Below are 27,335 nucleotides of genomic sequence, written 5' to 3' on the forward strand. Positions count from 1 at the left end.
ACGCCTGTAACTTTTCCTGTAGCGACGATAGACCCTTACTTGTCCGGACAAAGTTATACTATTTTGAGTGCTCTACAAAAAAGTCAACGGCGACGACTCTCAAAAACCGTTGTGTAAAAAGTTTTACCGTTGGACAAAAAAGTATATATAGAAAACAAAAAACGTTTATAGTTCATTCAATATTTGAGATGGAACGGTTTGCCAACGGTAACTATTAAATAAAATAAAAAAATAGAGGGGGTCTCCGTTGGTAAAAACCGTTTATTTTAAACTTTTCTATGAGTAGTCCGAAAAAAACAGTTTATTTTTCATAATGGAAGGAAGAAAAAGTGTCGCAAACAATTCGTCGACTACCTCTGCAGTTAAAGTTCCTACAACTTATGTCTCACCATTCTCAAAACCCTTACGACCTCCTATAATACCAAAGCAACTTCCTCATACAATTCAAGACAATTTGTCCAACAATTTGAGTTCTTCTTCTCAAAACACAACAGATACAGTTGTCCAAACAGCACCAGAACAAGTTTCACATAGTTCTACAATTCAAGACAATTTGTCCAACAATTTGAGTTCTTCTTCTCAAAACACAACAGATACAGTTGTCCAAACAGCACCAGAACAAGTTTCACATAGTTCTACAATTCAAGACAAATTGTCCAACAATTTGAGTTCTTCTTCTTCTCAAAACACAACAGAAACATCTGAAACAGATTTACAACCAGCACCAGAACAAGTTTCACATAGTTCTACAAGTATGTTAACAAGAGCACAATTTCAAGATTTAATTTCTCTTGAACAATATTCGAGTAACGAAACACAAACCGACGACTGTAACCTCTCGCTACCCGAATCCATTCAAAGAAAATACGCCATGAAAAGACTGAAATTGTTGTATAAACTTCTTAACAATTGGGGGGTCGAAGACAACACAGATTATAGTGAAATGTTTAACAAAGTCATAGAATCTGTTAAACCAATTGAAAACGACATAAAAAATCCCGGTGTTCTTGTAGACCTTTTCGCCTCAAAATTACCAGTTACAACCAATCTAATAGCAACACAAGCTATAGAGCAATTTATTTTATGTTTTCCCAAGCAATATAGACAACACCTGAGGGAAACAAGAATAGGAAAATTTCAATTGGTGTATCCTACAACATACAACTATTACGAAGAAGCAAATGAATATGGAGAACTCTCATTCCATTTCACACTTTCAGTTCCTGAGGGAGAAGAAAAAGCAATCTATCATGTACAATCTCTTGCAGGATGTGAAGGAAAACCTCACATAATAACTACTGTTGCAATTGACAAACCTGCAAGAGTCGAAGACGATGTTTTGTTCGCGTCCATTGCTGGTTTTGGCATGGGAGAACCAATTCCAATTTCCCATTTCACAGAATACTCAGCACAACATTTTCAAAATGTAGAATTCGTGTTCTACGACCATCAAAAGTTCCTGCTAACAAAACCAAAGAAACAATTTGTCTCAATATTTGTTGCTGGTCATGTGGCTGACAAAGAGCCATCAGATACTGACTATGAAGAAGAGGAGGAGGAAGAAGAAAACGATAGCGATGTCGTTCTTATCGAATAAAAACTTTAATTTCTTACTATATAATTTTTTAGTTCTCCTCTAGGTTTTTTAGGGGCTAGAAGGGGCGCAGCCCCTGGAAGCCCCACTACCTTTTTTTTTTACTTCCATTTATAAATTTATATAAAACATCCATAAATCAAAATAAAATAATTTTCATGAATGTAAAAAGTACTGAAATTTTAAATACTTGAAAACGGTATAAATATTTTTTATATATTGAGGCTTCAATCTCTAAACTTCTCTAAAAAATACATCAAACATTTATTAAATTCATTACTTAAATTTCTTCTCAAATAAAAAAATAACTGATTGAAAATTCTTCATTATAGTCTTGCTTTTGAATAGTTTACGAAAATGAACACATGTTCTTTACCATTATATTATATGATAATTCCATTTTCCACATATTGAATGCAAAAGCAACGATAGTTCTTACAGTGCTATATTTTCATTAATGAGCGCTCAGCGTTTATTAATGATACAAGAAGTTATTTTCATCTTAGTATGCTACTTCATGAATAAAGGAAGTGATTTTTTCTTACAAATGTCACTTAACCAAATGGTGAGGTATCCTTATCTTAATGAAATTAAGAATACAAAGCTAATCAGATATATTCCAAGTCAGTTCATTATCTCAGAGTCTATTATTATACATAAAAATGACTATGGAGGTGCCCAACTCAGGAAAAATGGCGCTTGGGAAAGTAAAGAAGAAAACTACCCCAATCAACCACTAATTTTACCACACTACTTCGATATTTTTAATTGTACAATGGCGTTGCTGCGTAATGTATATATAAATCATGCTTCGGCAATTGTTACTAACGATTATTTTATCATTCCCGATGAAAATGATTGGTTTGTTGCTACAAAGAAACCAGGAGAAGGAAAAGTTATAGCATCATATGATAAAGCAATTGCCGTTGGGAGAGACTCAGATAGATATGGACATTGGATTCTAGACTATATGGGACCTTTATTATTACTTCCTATTGATGTGATTTTGACACATAAAATCTTAAACATTCCAAATATTCCAATTGCTCATGAAATGCTTGATTTCTTAGGGGTACCAAAAGAAAATCGGATATTTAGGATGAAAAAGTATGAGTTAATACATTGCAACTCGGTTTATTTCCCTTATAGACCATTAGTCAATGCAGACTATATTGGATATCCTATTCAATTAATTCGAGATTTTGTGCATAAGCACTTAAATCTCTCACAAATAAATCAAACAAAGTATGCTTTCTACCAAAGACAAGCAACAAGAAAGATTATAAATTTTGACCAAATGGTGAGTACAGCAAAATCAAGCTTTCCTGAATATAATTGGGAATGCTTACAGGATAGGCAAAGTTTAATTGAATGTGGCAAAATCTGGGCAGCAATAAAACTTATGATCTCAGGAAATGGCTCTCACTTGTTTAGATGTGTATGTTTAAAGAAAGGATGCGTTGTTGTTGAAATATTAGGTGCCTACAATGATTTGTCGTGCATGGGAGCTCTTTATTCTTGTGGAGTTCATGTCATTTCAATCAAAAATCCTTCAATTTCTTATTCAATGTGGTGGGGTGGCTCCAGTTATAATGCTGAAATAGACAAAATCATGAAGTCAATTAGGTATTTAAAGCCTTATCTCGATGGGAAAGAATTCCCCAAAGATTCTCTAAGATTTTAGTTGTATGTTAATTATTTATATCTTTTACTTTGATTCTAACAAATAATATAAATACTAATAAATAATCACTTTGTTGTTTTGCTTATTTTATCATTTAATAAGACCTCTTTTGTGTGAAAATGAGAAATAAAATCTGATACGAATCAATTTGAAATCCGAAGTCTAGATTGGTGATTTTCAATCAGATAAGGTCAGGTAAGTGGGGCTTCCAGGCGCGTTGCGCCCTCTAGCCCCGAAGATGTTTAGTATAAATGAAGTTTTTATTCGGAAAATTGTTAGTCTTCTGGTGTGAATTCGGAGGACTCTTCTTGGATAGAGTCTTGTATTTCCTCCTCCTCTTCTTCCTCCTCCATTGCTTCTGGGAAGAAGCCTTCTTCTGGGTCGAAAACATTATATAATGTGTAATTGAATGACACATTATATCTTTCTTTGAGTTCGCTAGTTAGTTAGTATACAAGTCTTGGGTATGGTGGCACTGCGTTCCACCTTACCCAATACTTGTGAATTTGACACTTTACAAAACCGTTAACGTATATTTTACAACATGAACGCAAAAACTAACTTAACCTTAAATATTTACAAAGCCGCCAACAATTTCACCTCACTATCGTTCTCACTAACAACTTCACTAATGTTCTCATAAATTTTCCTCAATATCTTCATCATCAGTGTTAACCCTATTGTAGTCATACTTGAAGCCATAAACTTTCTCTAACTTCTTAACGTACAATTTACATAACTTACCTTCGTCATCGTATGGTTTAATGATATAACTATTTCTATCTTTATAAACAGTCAATGAAAAGTCAACTGGTCTCGGATGTATTTGAAAGAACATGTTATGCTCAGGAAGGAAGAATAAATGTTTAAATGTATGTTTGTTATATGTTTTGATTTGTATGAGTTGCTTTTGTTCTGTCATTACATCCAAATAAAATAAAAATAATTTTAAAAAATAAAATAAAAAATAAATGATATCACCACCCTCACACGTATGAAAACATAGCACAAAAATAAATTTAGGTGAAGTGGTGAGATCTAACCCGATTTCTAACCTCATTTCTACCCTGTTGAATTCATTGCTTTCTCCAACTCTTCTAACTTCTTCTTAAGTTCAGCAATGTTGTCCTCATGAAGTTTAATCTTTCTCAAAATTCCTTCTTTATCTAATGGTTGCTTTATCTTTCTAAACTGAACTCTACCATCCTTCATAGTATGAATGTAAAAACCTTCTGGAATAGTTCCTGATTTAATGTATTCTACCAAAAACTTTTGTTTCATTGCTTCAGTGACTTTAGTCGTCATTTCAATCAAATAAAAATTTTAATATAGGGTGTCCAAAGGTGCGTTTAGCACAGCGCTCTATATGAGACTATTAAAGGAGATATATGCTGATTATAAATATATAATAAAAAATATGAATATATGTATATGATGAGTATGTTGTATTTTGGCGCCATGCCGGGATATAAAATGAATTTTGAGACAAGAGGCGGTTTCGCGGGAAATTTTGGCGGGATTTTTTTCATTTTTTTAATGAATCATAAAGAAAACATCCTCGCTCTTGCAAAAAAATGCAAAGACTGTAAAAAAATCTACGAGACATTGGTAAAATGCTTCGGTATGGATGCTCCTAGCTATTCCACTGTAACGTATCATGTTAGGATGTATTACTTCATGAACAAAAAGGCGCCCATCATAAAAATTGACAAAAAATCGCCGGATCAAAGAAAAATCAAAGCAATTCTTCAAGCGCTAGATGAAGACCCAAGAGCATCACTCAGAAGGATAGAGGAGATGACAAAGATACCACGTACAACAGTCAGTTATTATCTGCACAATTATTTGAACTACAAACTAGCGTATACACGTTGGGTTCCGCACAACCTTAATTCAGTTCAAAAAAAATCTAGTGTCCAATCTTCGAAAGAGCTCCTCTCTATATTGGGTGCGTATCAATCCAAGAAGTTTCGCTTTTTAGTAACAGGGGACGAGTCTTGGTTTCAATATGCAACAGAAGCCAAAATCATGTGGATCCCGAAGGATGAAAATCTGCAAACATTCCCGAAGAAAAAAATTGACACACCAATGATGATGTTGTCGGTTTTTTGGGGCGTGAATGGCATCATCGCAATTGATATTCTTCAAAAACCTAATACGATGAATGCTCAGTATCTAATTGACAATGTTCTTACTCAAATTATCAATTCTGATGGGTTTGAGAAATCCAAACAACAAAAACAAAAGTTTGCAATTCATTTTGATAATTCAAGAGTTCACAAAAGTCATAAGGTAATGAATTACTTGGTGGAAAACAATGTCAAAGTTGTTCCAAACCCAATTTATTCACCTGATATTGCACCCTCTGACTTTTATTTATTCGGCACGCTAAAAAAGAGAGCTGAAGGACGCGAATTCGCGAGTCCAGATGATCTTGAAAATTTTGTAAGAGAGCAATTTGAGCAATTTTCTCATGATGATTTAAAGCGTGTCTTTCAAGCCTGGATCGATCGCTGCGAACGCGTGATTGAATCCAATGGTGATTATATTTAAATAAACTTTATATATATGTAACTTGTTTATTTCTATTCGCAGTATTCAGGTTTGTGCTAAACACACCTTTGGACACCCTATATTAAATAAAAATAACGTTATTTTTTCAGTAAGGAAACGCAGGAGTTTTACGATTTATTTGTGGTGTAGGTTCTGGTTTAAATGTTGGAGTCGGTTTTGGAGTTGACTTTTGAACAGGAGTTTGTAATTCCATAGGTTCAGGAGTCATTGAAGGTGTTGTTTGTGAAGGCGTTGGTTTTGGCGATGGTGTCGGAGTTTGTTTAACTTCAGCTACTTCAGTATTATTTACAACATTTGCTTTATTTCTTTTCAACATCATTACTGCTCCTGCTGTAGCTAGCAAACCTAGTGGGAGACCATATCTTATATAAGGACTTGACCAAATGCTATTTTTGACAGGAGCTGGTGGAACACCTAACCTTGGTGAGACTGCTCTTTGCCATTGTGCAGCTCGTAAGAAATATTCAATAGGTGCTCCATAATCGTTTGGTAAAGTTTGTTTCATAGATGGTGAAGGTTCACGAGAGCTTGATGAAGAACTCATTTATAAGCTTTAAAAATAAACGTTCATCCTTTATTCCTCACTGTCGTCAGTTGCTAAGTTATAGTCGTCAAGTCTTATTATTGGTATGCCTGACTGTCTTACTTGTATTGCAAAGCAACAATCCCTCATAAATCCAATAAGTGGCTTTGGTACGTTTTCAGTTGCTAGTTCAATAGGTCCTTTAACAGACAATTTGTATGTTATTGGAGCAGTAGATGTTTGACCTTGCTGGAAGCAAAAGTCCACTTCAGTTGGAAAACCACATAAGAAATGTGTGTTGTCATAGCTATCCCATTTATGTTCCACACTACCATCATCCACCAATGACCTCATAACATCTTCATTAAATTCAATCATATCATTGTTTGTATTGCAAGCGTTCGCAACCATTTCATAAAATACAGGTCCATATGATTTTTCAGGTTCTGCAGGCATATTTCCATAAGCTCCCATGGAAAGCTGAAGATATTTAAACTTAGGGTTCTCAAAATTAACATAATAGTTGTCTTTCTTTCTAAATAGTGCCCAAATACTTTTAACATTAATAGGCGTATAAGCTGCTGTAAATGTTGCACTTGAACTATCTGTATTCTTTGAGAATGAACCGTCCATAGGAATCCAATCCATAACTTTAACAGGAAAACATAAAGCCTCGTTTGTATAATGTTCTACAAGTTCTGTATAAATGTTAGGGTCTAAAGAGAATGACTTTGGATGAATGAAACATTCATTAAAATCCATCTTTGTTCGAAATAGTTGCTGGGTTACAGTTGTAATAGTAACTGTTCCACTAGCTTCTATTGCCTTCGTTATCATAGTGAATGGTTCATTCCATGGAACAAATTTATTTGTCGGTGGATTTGAATCTGAAGCAAATGCAACTTTAAGAGTTGGATTGAAAGCAATGATATCATTTACAGATATAGATGTGCATTGTAATGCGTCGCTACTGAACTTTACTTTAAGCTGAATGTTACCAGCAAATGCAGGAATAAATCTTATAGCTTCTAATGGTAAAAACTTTCTAACAGGAATTCTTAAACGAAGCTTAAAATCAAATGATTTTCCTGCTGTAATTGGACCACTAACAATTTGTCCTGTTCTGCATGTTCCCGAATGACTCCATACATCTTCATGTCGAGTCTTTGAGAAAACATCTACTTTCTTTATTTGTTCGGTAGTTTGTGAGTTTGAAGTTATATATGCTTCTTCTCTTGCGTTGTCTTGAGAATATACGATACGACCATTTGCAAGGATTTGATATCCAGCAACTGCATAGAAAGCGTCATCGAAACCAATCCAAAATCCTGGTGGGTTTGTTTTATTGGAACCTGAACCAATTTCTTTATCTGCAATAAATTGACCTTCCATTTTATACGTAATGAATGTATTGTAAAGGTCCAACATATTTTCACCAGGAGGTGAGAGATTGAATGTTACCCATGTGTTATCTTTAGCAGTTCCAGGTTGTGATGGAATCTTTGCGTCAGAATATTTTCTATTAGTGTCACCAATTTGAACTGCATTGTCTATGATATCGAAATATGAGCGAATCTGATGAATATGCTCTGCTGGAGTAAATTCGTTTAACTGTTAGTTCTGCATGTATTTACTTCAGATAAAAATATCTATTTACTTCATTATTCTCACTCTTCTTCTTGGCATTCGTGGTGGAAGTTGTTTCTTGACATTTTCAATGAACTGTACATTCTCTTTTGTCTCAACTTCTTTCACTGGTGGGTCAGGGTTCTTTGACTCGGTTTGCTTTTCAATGAAATTCACGAACTTTGCAATAAGCTCTTGGTTCGTTATTGAAAGAACATCTGGCTTCTTTTCTTCTTGTTCTATTGACTTTTCAGTTTGAATAGAAGGTTTTATATGGGCTTCACCCTCGGTGCCATGCACCTTAATGTTGTCGCTCTCTGCATTCGCTAATGGAACCTTTCTTTTTCTTACGTATATTTTACCATCTTTACTCTGACTTACATAATAGAAAGGATGTTGTATTCCTCTTGCGTCATTTAATATAATAGACTCTCGCTCTGATTTTGACAAGCTCATTTTACATCGGTTAAAGTTTTAATTTTGTTTTTTATCTGCAGTCAAATGACTCAGACAAGTCCTACGGACAAGACCCAAGGGGTCATAGATGTTGAAGCATTGAAGAAAGAAATTCGCGAGCAAATTTTATCCGAACTGAAGGAACAAAAACAAGAACAAAAGCCAGAGAGACCAAAGAGAAAACTTAGTGAAAAACAACTTGCTGCATTAGCTGCTGGAAGACAAAGAACCCACGTTTGCTGGCGAAGAAAGCTAGAGAAGAAGCTGAAGCAAAAGCTAAAGAAGCTGAAGTGAAGAAAGAGTAAATGGTTTATTTTTATTGGAACTAAATGTATAGACAAATACCTTTATCTGTTGCGTTCAGTAGTGAAAACCCTGACGTCAAAATAAAGGGGAACAGAGTAACGTTTAAGTTTCCAACAGACTGGATTGTGAACATAAATGAAGAAAAATATATTGGCATAACAAATATGTATATAACACGTGCATTTAGGAAAGTTGACTTTATACTTCAAGTCGAGATAGAAAATGACGAACAGTCTTTAAGCGCCCAAAACATTCACATATACAAATACTTTAAAGACGATACAACATTGTTGCAATGTATGATTTCATTTAATGAAATGTTCGAGAAAAAGTTTAACATTGAAGTACAAACTTTACAGCCTTTACGTGAGTTTCTTGCACAACTGAAAGAAGAAGGTAGTCAGCCACAACTTATAGACTTTCATTATGAATTTAATGAAAATGAAGATGGAACTCATGACTGTCAGTTTGTTGTATTCTCACCATTCAATGAAGTCGCTAAAAAGAAAGAAAATCCATTACGTATAAGATTTCAAATCTCTGAACCAAGTGATGATTTCAAGAATGTTTTCAATTATGATGCAATGCTTCCGAGGAAAAATGAATTTTCAAAGATTGTAACACCTGGCATTTGGGATAGAAAGCAAGCTATATTATATTCAAACTTAAGTAAGGGCGTTGAAAATGAGTTCATTGGTCATACAAGAACTTCACCACTTCCTAACCCTAAATACTATAAATTAACTGGCTTCAATCGTGAGTTTTGGATAGACATGTTCTCCACTCATGACCATAACTGCCCAGTGTTCTTACCTCCAGACCATAAGGACTGTCTCTACATTGAAGCACAACTCTTAAACTCTACCATCGCAGTATTGTAAATGACCACATGGGCTTCGCCCTTGCCGCTAGCGGCTTATTTTTATCATGAATGGTCTCACTGCTGACAAAAATAAATGACCTCAGAACTTCAACTTACGAATAAAGCTTGTTTTAGTCGTTATTGAGAAGTTAAACTTTTCAGCAAAGCAAGGACTAGAAGACTTACATAAGTCAAATCCAATCTCTTGACCGTCATAAAGTGCTTTATATAACTGCATAACACTGAACTCAGAGTCTTTGTCAAATTTTCCTTGCGGAACCATTAAACCTTTATCTTCATCATAGAAACACTGAACAGAGTCAGGAAACATTTCATTAGCGGTTAAAGCAATAACATCTTGCTTCACGCCTTTCATTCTGCAGTGAAATGCAACTTCATTTAAATCGTTAGTGAGTAAGTCTATGTAGGTCTTCTTTCCACAAAATATTGACTTGTATGCTAAACTTTGTTTTCCAGGTGTTATTTCTGCGAAGTCGCTATGAAATTGACCTAATGTTTTACCAATAAGTTCTCTACCGTATCTCTTCTTAAATTCATGAGCTAAACGTGGTATGTCTTCATTGTAAATGTGCATCGAATCTGTATCCTGATAAAATGCTTTTAATCCTAAGTCTTCAATCGTGCAAAACACTTCATTCATAATACGTTTTGACATTGATAGAATATTTACACCAAGTGGGCAAAAGTTAAAGTGTCTGCAAATGCTTTTCGTTAGCTTGAAAATAGTTTTATCTGAACCATCCAAACCTTCGAACTTCACTATATGGTTGTAATTTCTTATAGCATATCTTATAGCATCTTTGTCATCTACTATGGTTATTTTTGACTCAATAGGAGATAAAATGGTTTTGCCATAAATACTGTTCAGAATGAGCTTTATAATTTCTTGTAATGGGTTTTCTTCTTTCTTATACTTTAACCTTAACTCAAACAACTTCTTTACTTCATCTCTTATTCTAATATCTCTGTTTCCATCGTAATAGTATCCTTGCAACACTTCACATTTGACACCTTGATATTTTATGAGGTCTTGTAATGTTATATGGTCAACATACATTAAACAGCAAGTGTTTGAACTTCTGGGAACGTTAAGTTCTGGATTTAGTTCAGGGTCACAAACTATTAAAGGAAAGTGTCTATGTATTCCAATCTCTGTTATCTTAATGAGAACAAAGAAGCCAGACATAAACTTTTCACCAATGGGTTCCTTTTGGTCGTCATCGAATAAATGTCTCATGAGATACTCTGTGCTTAACATCTCATCCTTCAATACTTTTGGAATTCCTTCTAAAGTATAAAGTCTTGCTATAGCTGATGGATATAATGAAACAGCGTCGAAGTCAGCAATGAGTTTCTTTTTGCTCTTTTGTTTAATGTTATCTGACAACATACATCTTCCACCTTGAATGCATCTCGAAATAAATTCTCTTGGTTTATTTGAGAGGTCATAAAGATTTCCATTCGGGAAGTACACTCTGTTCTCAAACAATTTGTTAGCAATAGAACAAATACTAACGTAGTCATAAACGTTTAAATCAAACTCTTTCAATAAGTCATTGCGGAACTTTACAAAACCTTCTCTTAAAATTCTTACATCTTGTTTGCAGTAAAACGTGCTATATTTTTCTAAGTCGAAGTGGTTCTCATCTATTCTGCAACCTTTGATGGAATCTATGTTCTTCATAAATGTATCTGCATCCTTGACAAACTTACATGCTTCAGAAATGACACCAGTTCTGTTGTCATTTGCTAACAAAACACTGCTGTAGTAGTTATATGGAAATACTTCTTTCGGTCCTGTTTGTAAGTTAAACATAGCAGGAAATAGTTTAAGCTTCTTATTTATAACACTGTAAGAGTCTTTTATAATAATTGCCCGTCCTTTATATAAACCAGTTATTTGCATTGTTCGTGAACCTTTAATGATGGGAGTTCCTTTCACTTCTGTCATGTGTCTTAAGATGAAGTTTATGTCATAGCTGAGGTTATGGAAATATATTAAACTCTTGTCAGGAAGTCGTTCCAAAAATTCTGTTGCACAGTTCTGACCCCAAATGCTTTCACTCACTGAACCATCTTCACTGTCGTAACATATGTTAAAAGCTTTATGAAAGCCATCGGTACTACACTCAAAGTCAGCAAAGAAAACGTGCTCAGGAATGAACTTGCACTTATTTTTATTTACTTCTTTTGACTCGGCTTTCTTCTTCAGTTGTACACAATACTTTGGAGCATATGTCAAATCTTTAAATGGTGCAAGGTTCTGTTTATATAAGTCAGTAGTATATGTGAAAAGTTCTCCATAAGAAATAGGTTCGAAATATTTGCACTCCCACAATGTTTTCATAACATCCCATAGCGGTGTAGTTCTATCATAACGAACTACATATTTGTTCTCTCTCTTTGTATATATTTTCATCTGTTTCTCAATGTTCATTCCACCACACTCCTTCAAGATTTCTTTGTAATTTCTGACGAAGTATGTTGTCATTGGAAGTCTTTCGTTTAGCATGTAGTGGTCTTCAACAAGAAGTAGGTCAATAGTTCGAACAGTTTCACATTCTTTTGGTATGTATCTCTTTATTTCATTATATCTTGAGTCATTGAAGTAACCAATGGTAACATTAAATGCTATACCTGTTGCGTCAGAAATTTCTTGTACTTTACTTTGAGGAAAGTCTCTAACACGAATGACTTCTCTCATGTGGTCAATAGTTTCTTCATTTACTCCAGCCTGAATGCAAGCATAAACGAAACAATTGTCTTCTGTCATAAGTGTTGCAGTTCTTTTGTTCAGTTCATTGAAGATTTGGTAGCGTTCAAGATTTATAGGTAATGTGCAAAGATACTTCCAGAACTGACCGCTTCTCTTCTTATAAAACTTCTTTTCACCATTATCTTTCCAAAAGCTTTCTATAAGTGCTGGGTTTCCTGTTTGCTTAAGAGCTTCCAAAATGGCTTTCTGGTCATTTGTCAGTGTGCTTTCATCTCTATATGGTCTCTTTTTTGGTTTGCCTTTCTTTACATCTGACATCGTTAAGCCTTCATATTCTGTTAAATCATACATCTTTATTTCAGTAAGATTCTTTATGTTTGTCAAGAAGAAGTCATAGTGCATTTCAACAATACCTGCGGCATTTGCTTCTATCTCTGATATAAAGTTCTCCTTCAAGAGCTGATGTAGTAATGTTCCAATATTATTGAGGTTTAACGTAGAACATTCATACTTTCCACCAAGTTTATAACATACCATCCATCTCTGTTGTGAGTTTATTTTAATCTTCTCTAAGAGTCTCATGAAAACCTTACCGAAATGTTTGTGTAATATTCTCTGTTTGGTTCATCTAAAGCTTCGATGTTAAAGTCAATGAGTCTATTGCCTGACTTCACATTTCTCTTCCTATTCTCTTCATCTTTCTTTAACCATCTCTCACCTTCTTTTGGTTTGTCGTCAATGGAACGAATGACATCGTTAGCTTTGCGAACTTGTTCTATAGCACTTTTAAACATCTCTCTTCTCTGTTGTTTCAGTGTGTCGTCTCTTCTTCTTGTTTCACCAACGTTTGCATTTGTTATGTCAAACATTTCTCTTCTTACTTCATGAGGTACTGAACGTCTATGATATAAGTCAATAGCAACGTCATTTAAAGGAAAAGTTCTTGCATGGACTTCGTCCTCGCCGCGTTGCGGCTTTATGAACTCATGAATTCTATCATAACTTATTGCACCATTATAGTCATTGAGGATGTCAGCGAGTGCTTTTTTGTTTGTCGCGTAATGTTTTGCAACATCTATGTTAGCTTCTGTAAGAAGTTGTTTTATTTCCGAGTGTTCTAACTTAGACAACTTCCGATACATCTTTAGTAGGAAATAAAAAAATATTTTTTGAAAAAATTAGATTAGATTTTTTTAAGTTATTTTTCAAAATAATTTAATATTTTTATTTTAATGAAACACATGCAAGATTGCAAGTTCTTTTCATACAATGCTCTCGCTACTGTCATCAAGAATGAGTTCAATGGTGCTTCAAACGTTAATGTTATCTTTAACAAGAAGTTTGTGAAAGAATCTAAGTTTGGTCAGTATGTCAGACCATTAGCTATTGTCATTGACCGCAAACGTTATACTTCACAAGAGTTAGCAGTAGTTTTGAAACAAAAGGGTTTCTTCGTGAATGTCAAAGATACTCATTATACTGTCATAAAGAACTCTAACATTGACTTCTTCAGTATTGCTTTAAATCTTTCGGAACAGAAAGAATATAAGAAGGGTGAAACAAATGTGAAATATTATCCTTCATCTCTGAAGACAATAACGAACAAAGATGTTATACAGAAATTCTTACCAAAGGTTGAAGAAGCTTCAATTGACATTGACGAAGGAAGTGAAATGGTTGAAGAAATTGACCCTGACGTTATTTGAACAAAAATATATTTTTGGTTAGTCTTCATATCGATATTTTACAACAATTCCCCAATGTATAAACTTTTCATACGCTTTTTCATAAGCTTTATATACCTTCAGAAATTTTGCATAATCTTTTACATGTTGTTCGTTCTCTTCTTCTGTCATGAGTTCCGAATATTCTAAATTCATGTTCTTTCATATGAGATAAAATTTTATAAAAAATAAAATTAGCTTAGATTTTTTTATTCTTCCTCTTTGAAGTTATCGAAATATTCTGTTATTTTTTCCTTCAGTAATGGTAAGTCTTCTTTGAAGGTAAGAATTGTACAACCTTTAATATCATAGTGTGTTTGAGGAAGAGTACTTTTGACAATTTCCTTTATTTGCTCATTCGGTGTCATTGAAATCGGTAAGTTTTCACGATAGAACCAGTTTCTGTCAGATTTATATATTTTAGCGAGGTCATAAAAGCTCTTGTTGTTTCTTCTCACTAAATGCAACATAACCATATCTCTATCTTCTTCTTTCTCCATCTCTTCAGCGTAAATCATATACTTATAGCTTTTTTCCTTTCCTTTTGGTACTGAACGTGGTATTCTTTTCTGTATGCTTTTGTCTTTGGATTCAATGACTTCATCTTTTGCTTGAAGTTTCTTTTCCATCTCTCCACGTTCTGCTTTATATAGTTCATCTAACATCATGAAAATATAACAAGCATAACGAGGTGAAGCCCACATTGCTACAGCGTTTACTAAAAGTCTATGAACATAATAACCTTTCAAACCAGGTGCCAAATTCTTGCGATTTTCGTACGGAATCTCTTCTCTCGGTTTTCCGAGGGAAGCAATCATATGAGGAAATTCTTCTAAAAGTTCTTTTGTCTGTTGGTTTTCAAACCAATGATATGCTTGCTTTGTAGAACGAAGAGCATTCATTATACTTTGCATTTGGTACATGTCATCTTTGACTGAACGAATGAGACGTAACTGTTTGTTATACTGTATGTATTCGTATTCTTCATTTATAGCTTCATGGACTATAACTGTTGTTGTGTTCTCTGATGTTGTCATTACTGTCTTTACATACAAAATAAAAAAATAAATAAAAATAAAATTAGCGTTATTTTCTGACTTTCACAAAAGACCAAAAATAAACGCTTTACATGTATTTTTCAGCAACTTCGTCAAATAATTTTATAGCTTTATCTATCTCATCTACTTCAAACGTTTCTTTACCTTTCATGGGAGCACCATACATTTTCTCAAACTTTTCAAGTAGTTCTGTTTCTGCAGCTCTCATATCATTAACGAACACAACCTTGACTCTATTGACTGTACTGTCATATCTTTGAGTTATATTATATGTTCTTCCTATCTTATATCTCTTTGTATTGAAGTCCTTCGGTTTCTGAACGATGTAAAGTAAGCCTTCACTGCAACGTTCCGTATCGAATGAACCATAAGTTATGAAGTTATATCCAACAACTGGGTCTAACCATAACAAAACTATTGGTATAAGACTTTTGTCTATAAGATATGCTCTTGTTCCATGAAATGCTACTGATATCATAAGCTCAGGATTTCTTGTCAAAATTTTCTGAGTTGAAGCATTTCTAACCCAGTCGTTTGTTTTCTTTCCAGATGGTGTTATAATGTCTGACAAAGAATATTTGTTGTATTTCTTTGAGTATCTTACGTTTAAATCACCTATTCTAACCACTTTGGTGTCATTGTCTATCTTTCTAACTGTTTCAAACTCAATGTTTGACATTACTGTCTTTACATACAAGATAAAAATTTTTCTTAGAAAAAATAATGTTTATGTTAGCATGTTAGATCTAACACGTTTTCTAACCACTTTTCTAACATCGAAGAAAACTATTTACAAGCGTTTTACATGGTATATGTTGCGATGGTTCATGACTTTAAACAGTTTTGTAGCTTCTATTTCTTCACGAAGGATATCAAAAATTTTAACTATGCCGAAGGTTTCTTTATATTTCTTCTTGACATCAGATAATAGGAAATCGTCAGCAGTTGGATAGTTTTTGTTCAGAAATGCTAACATGTCCATTTTATCTTCTGCTGGTTTCTCTACTTCTTTCTTTAAGTCAGCATAGTCGTTTCTCATACGTTCTATCTCTTTGACGGAGTAGTTATATTTCCTCATTGCTGCTTTACATTTTGAACATTGCGGATTCATTTTTGCGTTATACATTGAAATTTGACCTGCTAGAACAACTAAGGCGTCAATGGTTTTCTTTAACTCAAAAGTTGTTGGTTTTATTTGTCCATTCCATATTTTACATCTTTTATCTTTATCTCTTATCTGCCATACACATTCAGCAACTAATGAAACAAAGTTGTCGTATGTCTTAAACTCCCCAGATTTATATATGTCAGAGATGTTCTTATATACCATGTCGCAATCTTTGTCCATAACTTTATGGTTGCAATGATATCCTAGAAACTCATAGTTTACTTTACGTATGAACTTCTTTATTTCTACTGAGTCAGTTGGTTTCACTTCTATTTCATCGAATTCATGAATAGTGAGCTTTTGTTGTTGGATTTCAGGCAATTTGGGTAAATGGTCAATAATATCCTGCATGTCATAAAGATACTGTTCATTTGTTTCATCTTTCGCACTACAGTCTAAATTACTTGTTAAAAGTTCTTGCTTAATTCTTTGTATTTCTGTCTCAAAAGTATATGAAGAAGGAATGAAGCTTTTCATCTCTACTAACATAGATGTTGGATTCATAACTAAAGAGTTTGGTGAAGTTGTTGTTTGAAGTGTTGTAGAACCTATTGTTGAAATCATATCTTTACATACAAGATAAAAATTTTTCTTAGAAAAAAATTAGCGTTATTTTTCTTTCATAAGGAAATGTCAAAAATTCATGATTTTCGAGAGTTTTAGACCATGTTAGAAAAGTGGTTAGAAAACGTGTTAGATCTAACATTCTAACATAAATAAAGTTTATGTTAAAATAAATGGTACCATTAATGATATCATGACTGTTCTCGTTCATGTCTGATTTACATCTAATGAAAAAGTTTAGAAGAATTTTCTTATTCTTTCTGGCTTATTTTTGTCTTTCCAGTACTCCCGCTCTAATGGTCCCAGATGTGTTGGCTTTGACTCTCTCAAGTTCTTAGATGGTATAACATCTTCAACGCCTCCTTCATATCTTACTTTATAAGTGTCATCGTTTATGTTATAGTTAAGTATTTCAATAACCACTCCTCGCTTTGCTTCGTCAATGGTTTCAGCAAGTTTGCCATTACTACTTTCGACTAATTTATGACGAGGATAAAACGCAATAGAGTCGTCAGCAGCTTTTATAAGATATCCATTACCTTGCGTAGAGTCTACGATATAATAATTTCGACTTAACCTTAAACGTTTCTTTGTCAACGGTTTGTCGTCAAGAACTACACGAACTTTTGTACCAGGAATGAGGGTAAATTGTGTTGAATTTCTGATATTTTGTGTTTGGCTTCGTTTCTTTTGTATATACTTTTCTTCTTGTTGTTGTGTCATTGAATTTGGTGTATGTCCTGTTGTAGAATTTGTTGAGGAATTATATACTTCGAGAAAATGTTTCATTGTTTCTTCGGTAAAGTCTCGCTCTTGATTTAAATCTCTGAGCGTTCTTATGAAGCGATTAATGATACCTATTTATGGTTATGGTCTTCAGTAGTGTAGTGAGTTATGTTATGCTTAATGAGAAATTCTGTGATTTCGTTGCTGAGGTATGCACTGTCTTGGTCTGATGTTAAAGTACTTGGGTTATGTTCTGCTACAAACTTTTGTAAAACTCTTAACACTTCACGAGTTCCTTTATTTCTCATTATATACGCAAAAGCTTTGCGAGTGTTAACATTTATGAAGATGAGGAATGGTTTATGTCCTCCTTTTCTGCTTTGAATGAGAGTGTCAAATTGGTATGCGTCTGGAGTGTTGGAGTAAATTGGTAAAAAGTAGTCGTAAGGGTTTATTTTTGTTTGATGTACAACATTTTTGTCAAAGAACTTTTTAACTTCAGCTCTGTTAGTAAATCCCCAACTCTTTGCAGCTTCATTGAACTTCTTAAATGACCTCCATGGATGTTGTTCGAATACTTCTTTCAAGCTCATTTATGTAAAAATAAAGATTTTATTCTAGGCTCAAGCGAGTTCATTGAACGCGGTACCATGCGAATATAGTCACAAATGGTGGCATATAATCTACCCGAGCCTGTTGGATTTGTTGTGAAAGTGTGTGAATGATTTCCTGCGGTTCCACAGAAAATACCTGCGCTTGAATCTACTGGGTCACTTGAAATATCATATCTATGCATTCCCTGTCTATCCGAACCTGCTGCAAGATTTGTATAACCTCTTTTTGTTATTGAATGTGAATGACTACCTGTTGTGTTTGTAGTTCCTGTATGAGTGTGCGGTGGAAGGTTTGCTTCTTTAATTTTCTTCGAACCACCTGTTTGCTTTGAAGAGTTCGCACAATAGAGGAATTTATCTACAATCTGTTCCCACGTACCAAAACCTAAAACACTTGCCGGATTTGTTGAGTTCATTGACGTATAAATAGAGCCTATAGGATATATGGTTTCAAGAATCTGGGCCTTCATTGTTAGAAGTTCATGTTTAACGTTTATAGTTTTATTGCCTTCTACAATATTTATATTGTTTGTTATTAAACCATTAGGAAAAGTAGGAGGATAAATTCTTTGTTCTTGTACAGTTGCACCGTCTCTTCCTGTTTTTGTTACTATTTCGATGCATGCCTTAATTTCTTTAATCTTGATTGTTTGAAATTCTTCATGCACGTGCTCTTTATCGGCTTTTCCATTAAGCGCAGCATTTACTTCCGACTTCTTTGCATAATTTTCATCTACATAAGTTTTGTCGGCTTTCTTATCTAACATTGCTGGTAGTTCATGTGCTTCAAAGTTTCTGGCATGACCTTCAATATTCCTGCAACTGTTATCTAAATTGTTTAGTGTATCTTTTACGCTTGTACTTGGATTCTCTAAAGGTGCACTTGAACCAAGGGTATAGTTCAATATTATGTCGTCTGCTCTAACAGTAGTGAAGGATTTATGTGTATGGTTCTTGTCGGCTTTACTGTCTAATGTAGCTTGAAGTTCATTTATATCGGAGATGTTGTGTTTATGAGATTTCAAAACTTTGTTCGTTGCTTCAAGTTCAACTTTGTCAGCTTTACTTTTAATAGCATCTTCAAACGTTATTTTTGACTTAACTCTCAAAGTAAATCTTGGTTCAACTAATACACCGTTAACATTGAAAGTAGAGGCATAAATTTCACCGGTATAACCAAATGCTTCTGGTGCTTTAGCTACATCATACTGTACAGTACAGCTTATGTCATAACCTTTAGCACGAATGTATTTATATCTTCTTTCATTAACATTTTTTGTCTTCGCTTCATCACTTCGTGTTAAATATCCATGGTAGTTCGTTATAATCTGTTCGTCTGAAGTTATATAATGAACGTGGTTCTTGACTTTATCACTCAGAGCTAAAAGCTCATTTTTGTTTGCTTTTTCGGCTAATTTCTCATTAACATCATTCACTTCTAATTCAACTCTTCCGCCAGAACTCTTATTATCATTAATCTTTTTCATTAATTCGGTAATTACGTCATAAAGACTATATTCTGTTTTCGGTTTTGTAAATAATGAGTCAAAATTTCTTTTCATCATTACATCGCTGACATTAATGATATCACCAATTCCTTTTTCATTTATTCTCTTCATTAATTCTGCAATAATGACGAATATATAATCTGTTAATTTATTCTCTTCATCGAGGGTTATAGAATGTTTTGAAATTGAATCATTAACTCCTCTAAATAAATCAATAACTTCAGGATACACGTTTTTAATGTCTCGAATAACCCGACCAGTATCCTGTTGTTCATGTTCTTCGTTCCCGTCGTTACGTGGTTTTATATCTCTAACCATCATCAACGCAGCCATAACCGGAGGGTTTGTTGCTATCTGTTCGAAAATCCGTCCGTTATGTACGGTATATCTAAATAATTTCTTTGTGTTTGTTAAAACATTTGAAACAAGTCTTTTAAAACCATCTACAAAATTTCCTGTTTCACCTAATGTTCTTGCAGCATTTACAAGCTCACCCATTCCCGCTTTTGACCCCAAAAACGTCCATATTGCATTTATTTCACTCTGTATAGTTGTCCATTCAGCGAAACTAACACCCGCATTCGCTAAGCTGAAAATGAAATTCAGTGGATCGAACTTAATTCCACCTTCTTTTTCAATTTCAACGAACTCACTAACATGAGATTTTAAATATTCTTTCGTTAAAATTGTTTTCCCCGATGTTATGTCATTAACGAAACTATCACCGTCAAAAGTTAACGAATTCAATTTCGTCGTTGATGCTTTTATTTCATACACCGCTTTATCGATAGTTTTTGGCTCACCTTCTTTAGAAGCATATGAAACATTAATGAATGAATTATATGTATTCATGAATGAATTAAAATCAATGATTTTCATTAATGACGCCTTTAATGATTCATTTACTGTCGAATCCCTTAAAGTAATTAATGAACTGTCATTTATGAAAGGTACACTGCAAACCGTCGAGTTTGGATCAAATGCTATAGTTGGTGCAGGAATATTAATGATATAAGTCATTAAATCATTAAGTGACGTAAATAATGTTGTCGTTTTTGATTTAATTTCTTTAGCATCTGTTATATATGGTAATTTTATTTCTGTAGTTTCTGAATTAAAGATATTCGCTAAAATGTTTTGTAAACTGTTTTGAACAGCTGTGTAAACCGTTGAATCCGGAACTCTTACGATTTCACCATCCTTAATAAAAGGCATTGTACATGGCGTAGTGCTTGGGTCAAATCTTTCGGGATTATAATTCAACATATATTCTAACGCTTCATGAACAGACTTATATACTGTTGTGTCGTTCTTCATGACAACTTCACCATTTACAATGAATGGCATAGTGCATGGAGTTAAAATGGGGTCAAACTTTTCATAGTCCTTCCATGTTATGTATTTCTCGGTATTTCCATCACTGATAACAATATATTTGTCAGTAAGTGTGAGAGAGTATTGACCAAAATATAAACGTTTAGCTCTGTCAGCTTCATACGCATATGCAGCTATACTCATATTTTAATGAGAATAAAATGTTGTTCTATTTGCAAAGTACAGACCCAAACGAATACGGGACAGTAAAACTACAAACAAACTTAGGTCTACAGAATGAGCCACTTGCATTCAGAATGGTTGACTTTAATACTATTGCTTCATTCGTTATAACTGACGAAACAGATTTCATGGAGCTTGAAATAGATGGAAAGAAGCACGAAATAAGATTTCACAATAATGTAGAATATAAGATGGAAACATTAGCTGGAGTGTTAAATGCTCTCATAAATACTACAATAAACAAGGATAACGGAGAAAACTTAATGAATGTTAAACTTATTGCAGGAGTTTTGAAGTTCAGTTATGCGAAAGAGTTTAAGATACCAAGAATGAGTCATAGAGTACAACTTCTTTTGGGAGCATACCATATGACATTTCCTTTGAAAAGTGTTGACAAAACGATTGAGATGAAATCTGTTCCATACGTATGTTATGGCAATTGTTTGTACATTGAGTCAAAAATAGCTAATGTCACAGGTATTTCAGGAGTTAATAGTAAAGGTTCAGTAGAATATAAATCCTTCTGTTATGAAGTAAATTCAATGTTCATTCCAAACGTTCCTGTCATAGCAACTCATTTAGGTAAATGGGTTCGCATTAGTCCTCATAATTTGAAAGACATGCAATTCAGACTTGTTGACTTTCAAGGAGAGCCTGTAGAACTGAAGGCACCAGTGCGAATGACTGTTGAAGTTGACTTTTTAGAAAATATTAAATGCAACAGCTTACAAGAGAACTCAGAGCTAAAAATATAAAGTATGAATGTTATGTATTAGGTCATGAACTTTGGTTGTTGCTGTTTGATGAAACAAATGAGTTAGTTATGTCAGTCAAGAGAACAGAAAAATATTGTGTTAGTGAAAACTGCACCAAGTCAATAAGATTAGGTTTGCATTATGAAGATGAGTTCGATACTGTTGAAGAAGTTTTGGATAGATATTACAAATTGCTTTAATTTACTAAAACATATTTCAAACAAAGCTTATAGTAAGTAGATAGTTTTGTATACTCGTTCGAATATTTATACTTAAACTCAACTCCTGGAGTACCTGGTGTTTCAATGATGCGGATGTTACCTATTTTCATGAATATTGGAGTTTGACCACAGCATTCGATTTCAGGGTCGAGATAGTCAATGACACATTGCTTTCCTGTTATTCGTGATATAACATTTTCAAGGTCCTCCTTTGTTAGAATTATTTGGTTCTTACTTATAAGATTTGTCAAAAGCTTCTTATCGTCTTTGAGTAAAATTGTTTGGTATAACTGAAGAAGGTAATGGTCTACGTTATCTGAAGGATTTGTTTGAACATTTGTGTAAGGGTTGTCGTTGGCTTCTCTTGAAAGAACTTGGTCCAGTGGTGGATACTCTAACTTAACATCTGATGTAGCGTTAGCGTTTGAAGTTGTGTTTAAATTCACCGACTTAAGATCTGGTTCTTTTTCTTTCAAACACCCGAACTATAGTTCTTTATGACAATATTGTTTGTCGTTCGTGAGTCAACATTTGATGTTGGTTCAATTGGAACATTAACGGCACCAGCTAAGATGGATTTGCTTCTCATTTCATATAGAATAAAAACCTTTTATATGTATGAAATGAACAATATACTCGACAAGGGTTTGAATGTAAAGCTAACGAATGAAAATATTGTTGAATTCACTGAGACAGGAGCTGTGTATAAAGATGTAGAACTACTGAACAAAAGAGCAAAGGGAAGAAGCAGGAATATGAACAAAGGGTGGAAGCCTATAAAAATTTATGTCAATGATGGCTCAGGAGGTTCAAACATAAAGTATGCAGAAAGTTATAGAGTTTATGCTCTCAAAGGTGAAAAGCCTTCATTTAAGAACAGCTATTCTAACGCATATCCTCAAAAGCTAACGGATGGGGAAGTGGATGATATGAATGACAGCAAAAATATTAACAGAAATGGCGACAGAGATGCATGGAATTTGTTTACCATCAGTCAATTGAAGGTTAACTTTAAAACAATGTTGGTCGTTCCCATGGAATATTTTTGACTTTAATGGTATTAGTCATGATATGAATCTCAAGGTATGAACGAGGAGAGATGAGAGACTTATATGCTTCCCAAATTTCTTCAAAAGGTAATGTTATACCTGACTGTTTCCAAATGAGTTCAATATCATAGCGTGAGAAACCTTGAAAGATAACGAAGTCAGTTATGAGACGTTTTATGTTTAAAGCAAGGAAACGCCATGTTTGCATAAGTATTGCTACAGTTAAATGGTAATGTCTGACTTTAGTTATGATGTTAGCTAATGGTGAGTCAGGCTTTGACACTAAACCTTTTCCGGCGAAGTCGTCACAAACGAGCAGAGTGTTTGAAGGATACTTTTTGAAGGGGTATTTTGAAAGTTTTGATAGAATGTAGTTTGTCAGTCGTTTCATATCGTAAACTCCTGAGTACTGACGTAAGTGGTGTTTGTCAATAATTCTTTCCATCTCTTCTGAAGTCTTTTGCATTCCTGACTGTATGAACTCTACAATAGCATAATATTTTCTCTTACGTCGAATGTAACGTTGAAGAAATTCAATGAGTTCGCTATCTGGAACTTTAACGACAGATGCTTGAACTTTACTCATGAATGTTTTCGCTGTTGAATCCATAGAGTCTGAAGTTGCTGATATAATGATTTGGTCATAGTAAGAGTCGTTTCCTAAACGCTCTGTTATGAGTATATGACGAATGAGGTTAAATGTCTTACCTGAACCCATCTTTCCACAATAGAAATACACACCATTTGAACAGAATTCATAATCTTTGCTGAAAGGAAGAATAAGAGAAGAGTTAAGTTTGTCTGTAGTTTCATTCATGTCTTCATCTACGTCATGTATTAAATGCTTCATTTTATCTCCATTAAAAATGCAAGTCAGAAATATTCAGAACATAGCACCGAGTCTAACTGACAAGAGTATAAAGATATACTATGAACACGTTATGATGAAACCAACCAAAATTCAAGAAAGTCAGTATACTTATGAATATCCAAGACACTGGGTAGAGTATGTAGGAGGTGAGAAAGCTATTGAAATAAGACAAGTTAGAAGTATTCCAGCAGGAAGGACAATATTATTGAAGAACTTTAATGTTTTGAGATATAATGATGAAACAAAGAAGCAAGATAGTTTCCCTGTTGCTGTGTATGTGAACTTAGATACAGGAGATGACATGAAAGTTTTTAACACAAAGCTTCAAATGGTATTGAAAGAACAACTTATGCAGAAGGACACCCATTACCTTCAGAAGTTACCATAGCATATAATTTTGAAACAAATGCAATAGATTTTAAAATCGCCTCTGCAAAGAAGTCAGGTTTTACATTTAATGAAGCAGATGTATATTCGAATGAAAACTTCAAAGCTATTGCATGGTTAGATAATGACGATTGCTTTAAGAAAATATTTAAATTCAGTGACTCAAAGATGTCAATAGATGACCTTCGTGGAATGTTACCATCGACGTTTACAGTTGAAGGCTCAGCAGGATTGCTTACAAGATTGTCAATTGGTGGTTTGGTCTCGTGAGAACATTGTTATAAAATCCAGTATAAGTGAATTTGCTGAAGAATCTATATTATGTCTTTCAAACTACATGTATTCGCCACCGAAGCATTATAGTATAACAAACTTTGTCAGTAAGTTTAACATAAGACTTGTCGAACCTTCTTCAATGAAAGATGTTGTGCTACCTAAAGATGGAAAGGATGGACTCATTATTGAGATGATTTTAATTGCATATTAAATGAGCTTGTTCTTAAAGGTCGTTCATGATGAAATAACTGTTGTAGAAGATGTTAGCAATTGTTCAGACATTTTGAAGCGAATAGATGAGATAAGAAAGAAGTTAGATAGACCGCAAAGCGGTGAGGGTGAAGCCCGTGAGAATGTTTATGTTTCATTGACTTTCTCCAGTAACGAGAACTTTTATGAGATAATATTGAAGAGAGATGATTTTAATATGGTGTAAATGGTAGCTTGGGCAGCTTTAGGCGCAATGGGAACAAAAGCATTAGCATTTGGAGCAAAAGCACTTGGAGCTTATGACGCAGTAAATAAAATGAGTGGAGGAAGGGTTTCGAAGACATTAGATGCAAATAAAGGAAGATTGGAGGCTGGGTTGCAAAGAAGTTAAGATTAAATAAAATAGGGCTCATAAATAAAGCATCCAATTTGGTTGCGACTGAGTCAGAAAATGCTTTAGGAAAGGACGATGAGTTTGCAAAACACGCAAAAGACTTTAATGACCAGATGAAAGGTGAAACAATGCATTTAAATAGAGTCGATGGAACTAAAGAAAATGTTTCTTCTCCACCAGCGGTTTATCCATACGGACCTTATGGAATGTATGGAAACCCTTATGAACGACCATTTGACCCATTGACTGGTGGAAGTAATTGGTATCATTATGGACGAAGAAGAAAGACAGTCAAGTTGGAGACAGACGTGAAGAAAGCAACTAAAAAGAAACCAAGGAAGAGAGTTATAAAGCAATGAATTCAACAGGTAGAAATGAGGTTAGAAATCGGGTTAGATCTCACCACTTCACCTAAATTTATTTTTGTGCTATGTTTTCATACGTGTGAGGGTGGTGATATCATTTATTTTTTATTTTATTTTTTAAAATTATTTTTATTTTATTTGGATGTAATGACAGAACAAAAGCAACTCATACAAATCAAAATATATAACAAACATACATTTAAACATTTATTCTTCCTTCCTGAGCATAACATGTTCTTTCAAATACATCCGAGACCAGTTGACTTTTCATTGACTGTTTATAAAGATAGAAATAGTTATATCATTAAACCATACGATGACGAAGGTAAGTTATGTAAATTGTACGTTAAGAAGTTAGAGAAAGTTTATGGCTTCAAGTATGACTACAATAGGGTTAACACTGATGATGAAGATATTGAGGAAAATTTATGAGAACATTAGTGAAGTTGTTAGTGAGAACGATAGTGAGGTGAAATTGTTGGCGGCTTTGTAAATATTTAAGGTTAAGTTAGTTTTTGCGTTCATGTTGTAAAATATACGTTAACGGTTTTGTAAAGTGTCAAATTCACAAGTATTGGGTAAGGTGGAACGCAGTGCCACCATACCCAAGACTTGTATACTAACTGTCTGAGGTAAGGATGAGTCAATGACTGAGGTAAGGATGAGTTGTTGTCTGAGGTAAGGATGAGTCAATGACTGAGGTAAGGATGAGTTGTTGTCTGAGGTAAGGATGAGTCAATGACTGAGGTAAGGATGAGTTGTTGTCTGAGGTAAGGATGAGTTGTTGTCTGAGGTAAGGATGAGTTGTTGTCTGAGGTAAGGATGAGTCAATGACTGAGGTAACGATCATTCCATTCCACATATATCACAACACCTACACCTTACACAACCCACAAATCATCTCCAAATTTCTTTTCAGAACTTCTTTTAAATGAGTATTTTTCAATCAACAAACATCCCTTCTTTTGCCCGCACAAAAGGTTTCAGATGTTACATTGTTCCAGAAACTCATGAAACAAAGTTCTAAATGAAAATCCACGGAATGAGCTTGTTCAATAGCATTATGAATAAAAAGAAATCTATGGTATCGCCCGCACAATACCAAAAGATTCCATTTTGTAATGAATGATTACTATGATCCAAGGATGGTTCCATATGTAATAAACAGAAATTCATCAAAAGTGACAGCTCTCAATTTTTTGACATTTGTAAATTCTAAATTGAATGAGAAAAATGAAATAATACTAAGCATAATACAATATTCTAGATTTAATTATAATTAGGAAAGATTAGTTTTGAGAGTACTTTTCATAGGCATATAGAATGAAATCTTCTGAAAAATAATATCACATAAACTCATATTATTTTCTAATATATAACTATTTTATATAAAAATCAAATTCAATGATCTTAAAAGCGAAGGATAAACCTCAAAACTTACGAATATAATGCTTATCTATCATAAAACCATATGAAATATCAATTTTTGCTTTACGCCTAATTTTTGACGACAATTAGCAAAAAAT

General features: G+C 33.9%; 18 protein-coding genes and 5 pseudogenes across 23 annotated transcripts, besides 4 other annotated features; 8 read left to right on the forward strand and 15 right to left on the reverse strand.

Annotated features, from left to right (window-relative positions):
• Window positions 1-553: 553 nt before the first annotated feature.
• On the forward strand, window positions 554-1,597 carry TVAGG3_1042630 (attachment subunit-related family; the record flags this gene model as incomplete). Its single annotated transcript, XM_001287305.2, has 1 exon — window positions 554-1,597. One exon carries the CDS (start codon window positions 554-556, stop codon window positions 1,595-1,597), a length of 1,044 nt encoding a protein of 347 aa, XP_001287306.2.
• A 544-nt stretch (window positions 1,598-2,141) lies between these two features.
• On the forward strand, window positions 2,142-3,278 carry TVAGG3_1042640 (glycosyltransferase family; the record flags this gene model as incomplete). The annotated part of the gene is made up of 1 exon (XM_001294776.2): window positions 2,142-3,278. The coding sequence occupies one exon, from the start codon at window positions 2,142-2,144 to the stop codon at window positions 3,276-3,278; it is 1,137 nt and encodes a 378-aa protein (XP_001294777.2).
• A 1,062-nt stretch (window positions 3,279-4,340) lies between these two features.
• On the reverse strand, window positions 4,341-4,583 carry TVAGG3_1042650 (uncharacterized protein; the record flags this gene model as incomplete). The annotated part of the gene is made up of 1 exon (XM_051255563.1): window positions 4,341-4,583. The coding sequence occupies one exon, from the start codon at window positions 4,581-4,583 to the stop codon at window positions 4,341-4,343; it is 243 nt and encodes an 80-aa protein (XP_051081137.1).
• A 24-nt stretch (window positions 4,584-4,607) lies between these two features.
• Window positions 4,608-4,635: a terminal%2Cinverted (terminal inverted repeat of Mariner transposon ID:TVAGG3_1042660).
• Window positions 4,608-5,911: a mobile genetic element.
• TVAGG3_1042670 (Mariner transposase) lies at window positions 4,704-5,831 on the forward strand (the record flags this gene model as incomplete). The annotated part of the gene is made up of 1 exon (XM_051255564.1): window positions 4,704-5,831. One exon carries the CDS (start codon window positions 4,704-4,706, stop codon window positions 5,829-5,831), a length of 1,128 nt encoding a protein of 375 aa, XP_051081138.1.
• Window positions 5,884-5,911: a terminal%2Cinverted (terminal inverted repeat of Mariner transposon ID:TVAGG3_1042660).
• A 26-nt stretch (window positions 5,912-5,937) lies between these two features.
• TVAGG3_1042680 (repellent protein 1 family) lies at window positions 5,938-6,396 on the reverse strand (the record flags this gene model as incomplete). Its single annotated transcript, XM_051255565.1, has 1 exon — window positions 5,938-6,396. The coding sequence occupies one exon, from the start codon at window positions 6,394-6,396 to the stop codon at window positions 5,938-5,940; it is 459 nt and encodes a 152-aa protein (XP_051081139.1).
• A 30-nt stretch (window positions 6,397-6,426) lies between these two features.
• On the reverse strand, window positions 6,427-7,212 carry TVAGG3_1042690 (uncharacterized protein; the record flags this gene model as incomplete). Its single annotated transcript, XM_051255566.1, has 1 exon — window positions 6,427-7,212. One exon carries the CDS (start codon window positions 7,210-7,212, stop codon window positions 6,427-6,429), a length of 786 nt encoding a protein of 261 aa, XP_051081140.1.
• Window positions 7,213-8,502: 1,290 nt separating this feature from the next.
• Window positions 8,503-8,762, forward strand: TVAGG3_1042700 (annotated as a pseudogene). Its single transcript has one exon. A coding segment is annotated over exon 1 (260 nt).
• A 318-nt stretch (window positions 8,763-9,080) lies between these two features.
• TVAGG3_1042710 (uncharacterized protein) lies at window positions 9,081-9,594 on the forward strand (the record flags this gene model as incomplete). The annotated part of the gene is made up of 1 exon (XM_051255567.1): window positions 9,081-9,594. A coding segment is annotated over one exon (514 nt), but the record flags the coding sequence as incomplete, so codon positions are not given.
• Window positions 9,595-10,172: 578 nt separating this feature from the next.
• Window positions 10,173-11,036, reverse strand: TVAGG3_1042720 (organellar and viral DNA polymerase type B; the record flags this gene model as incomplete). The annotated part of the gene is made up of 1 exon (XM_051255568.1): window positions 10,173-11,036. A coding segment is annotated over one exon (864 nt), but the record flags the coding sequence as incomplete, so codon positions are not given.
• Window positions 11,037-11,841: 805 nt separating this feature from the next.
• On the reverse strand, window positions 11,842-12,713 carry TVAGG3_1042730 (organellar and viral DNA polymerase type B; the record flags this gene model as incomplete). The annotated part of the gene is made up of 1 exon (XM_051255569.1): window positions 11,842-12,713. A coding segment is annotated over one exon (872 nt), but the record flags the coding sequence as incomplete, so codon positions are not given.
• Window positions 12,714-12,873: 160 nt separating this feature from the next.
• On the reverse strand, window positions 12,874-13,504 carry TVAGG3_1042740 (annotated as a pseudogene). Its single transcript has one exon. A coding segment is annotated over exon 1 (631 nt).
• Window positions 13,505-14,295: 791 nt separating this feature from the next.
• On the reverse strand, window positions 14,296-15,123 carry TVAGG3_1042750 (KilA, N-terminal/APSES-type HTH, DNA-binding family; the record flags this gene model as incomplete). The annotated part of the gene is made up of 1 exon (XM_051255570.1): window positions 14,296-15,123. One exon carries the CDS (start codon window positions 15,121-15,123, stop codon window positions 14,296-14,298), a length of 828 nt encoding a protein of 275 aa, XP_051081144.1.
• An 88-nt stretch (window positions 15,124-15,211) lies between these two features.
• TVAGG3_1042760 (organellar and viral DNA polymerase type B) lies at window positions 15,212-15,823 on the reverse strand (the record flags this gene model as incomplete). Its single annotated transcript, XM_051255571.1, has 1 exon — window positions 15,212-15,823. The coding sequence occupies one exon, from the start codon at window positions 15,821-15,823 to the stop codon at window positions 15,212-15,214; it is 612 nt and encodes a 203-aa protein (XP_051081145.1).
• A 111-nt stretch (window positions 15,824-15,934) lies between these two features.
• TVAGG3_1042770 (organellar and viral DNA polymerase type B) lies at window positions 15,935-16,876 on the reverse strand (the record flags this gene model as incomplete). The annotated part of the gene is made up of 1 exon (XM_051255572.1): window positions 15,935-16,876. The coding sequence occupies one exon, from the start codon at window positions 16,874-16,876 to the stop codon at window positions 15,935-15,937; it is 942 nt and encodes a 313-aa protein (XP_051081146.1).
• A 237-nt stretch (window positions 16,877-17,113) lies between these two features.
• On the reverse strand, window positions 17,114-17,665 carry TVAGG3_1042780 (integrase core domain containing protein family; the record flags this gene model as incomplete). The annotated part of the gene is made up of 1 exon (XM_051255573.1): window positions 17,114-17,665. The coding sequence occupies one exon, from the start codon at window positions 17,663-17,665 to the stop codon at window positions 17,114-17,116; it is 552 nt and encodes a 183-aa protein (XP_051081147.1).
• A 570-nt stretch (window positions 17,666-18,235) lies between these two features.
• On the reverse strand, window positions 18,236-20,603 carry TVAGG3_1042790 (phage tail repeat-like family; the record flags this gene model as incomplete). The annotated part of the gene is made up of 1 exon (XM_051255574.1): window positions 18,236-20,603. A coding segment is annotated over one exon (2,368 nt), but the record flags the coding sequence as incomplete, so codon positions are not given.
• Window positions 20,604-21,259: 656 nt separating this feature from the next.
• TVAGG3_1042800 (uncharacterized protein) lies at window positions 21,260-21,750 on the forward strand (the record flags this gene model as incomplete). The annotated part of the gene is made up of 1 exon (XM_051255575.1): window positions 21,260-21,750. A coding segment is annotated over one exon (491 nt), but the record flags the coding sequence as incomplete, so codon positions are not given.
• A 482-nt stretch (window positions 21,751-22,232) lies between these two features.
• Window positions 22,233-22,846, reverse strand: TVAGG3_1042810 (annotated as a pseudogene). The gene has a single exon. A coding segment is annotated over exon 1 (614 nt).
• A 422-nt stretch (window positions 22,847-23,268) lies between these two features.
• TVAGG3_1042820 (protein of unknown function, DUF4106 family) lies at window positions 23,269-23,772 on the reverse strand (the record flags this gene model as incomplete). The annotated part of the gene is made up of 1 exon (XM_051255576.1): window positions 23,269-23,772. The coding sequence occupies one exon, from the start codon at window positions 23,770-23,772 to the stop codon at window positions 23,269-23,271; it is 504 nt and encodes a 167-aa protein (XP_051081150.1).
• Window positions 23,773-23,789: 17 nt separating this feature from the next.
• Window positions 23,790-24,123, reverse strand: TVAGG3_1042830 (uncharacterized protein; the record flags this gene model as incomplete). Its single annotated transcript, XM_051255577.1, has 1 exon — window positions 23,790-24,123. A coding segment is annotated over one exon (334 nt), but the record flags the coding sequence as incomplete, so codon positions are not given.
• Window positions 24,124-24,288: 165 nt separating this feature from the next.
• On the forward strand, window positions 24,289-25,051 carry TVAGG3_1042840 (annotated as a pseudogene). Its single transcript has one exon — window positions 24,290-25,051. A coding segment is annotated over exon 1 (762 nt).
• Window positions 25,052-25,303: 252 nt separating this feature from the next.
• Window positions 25,304-25,803, forward strand: TVAGG3_1042850 (annotated as a pseudogene). Its single transcript has one exon. A coding segment is annotated over exon 1 (500 nt).
• Window positions 25,804-26,452: 649 nt separating this feature from the next.
• On the reverse strand, window positions 26,453-26,659 carry TVAGG3_1042860 (uncharacterized protein; the record flags this gene model as incomplete). The annotated part of the gene is made up of 1 exon (XM_001289751.1): window positions 26,453-26,659. One exon carries the CDS (start codon window positions 26,657-26,659, stop codon window positions 26,453-26,455), a length of 207 nt encoding a protein of 68 aa, XP_001289752.1.
• Window positions 26,660-26,967: 308 nt separating this feature from the next.
• Window positions 26,968-27,004: a mobile genetic element.
• Window positions 27,005-27,335: the final 331 nt, after the last annotated feature.

This window comes from Trichomonas vaginalis, chromosome I, assembly GCF_026262505.1.
Source record: "Trichomonas vaginalis G3 chromosome I, whole genome shotgun sequence".
NCBI lineage: Eukaryota > Parabasalia > Trichomonadida > Trichomonadidae > Trichomonas > Trichomonas vaginalis.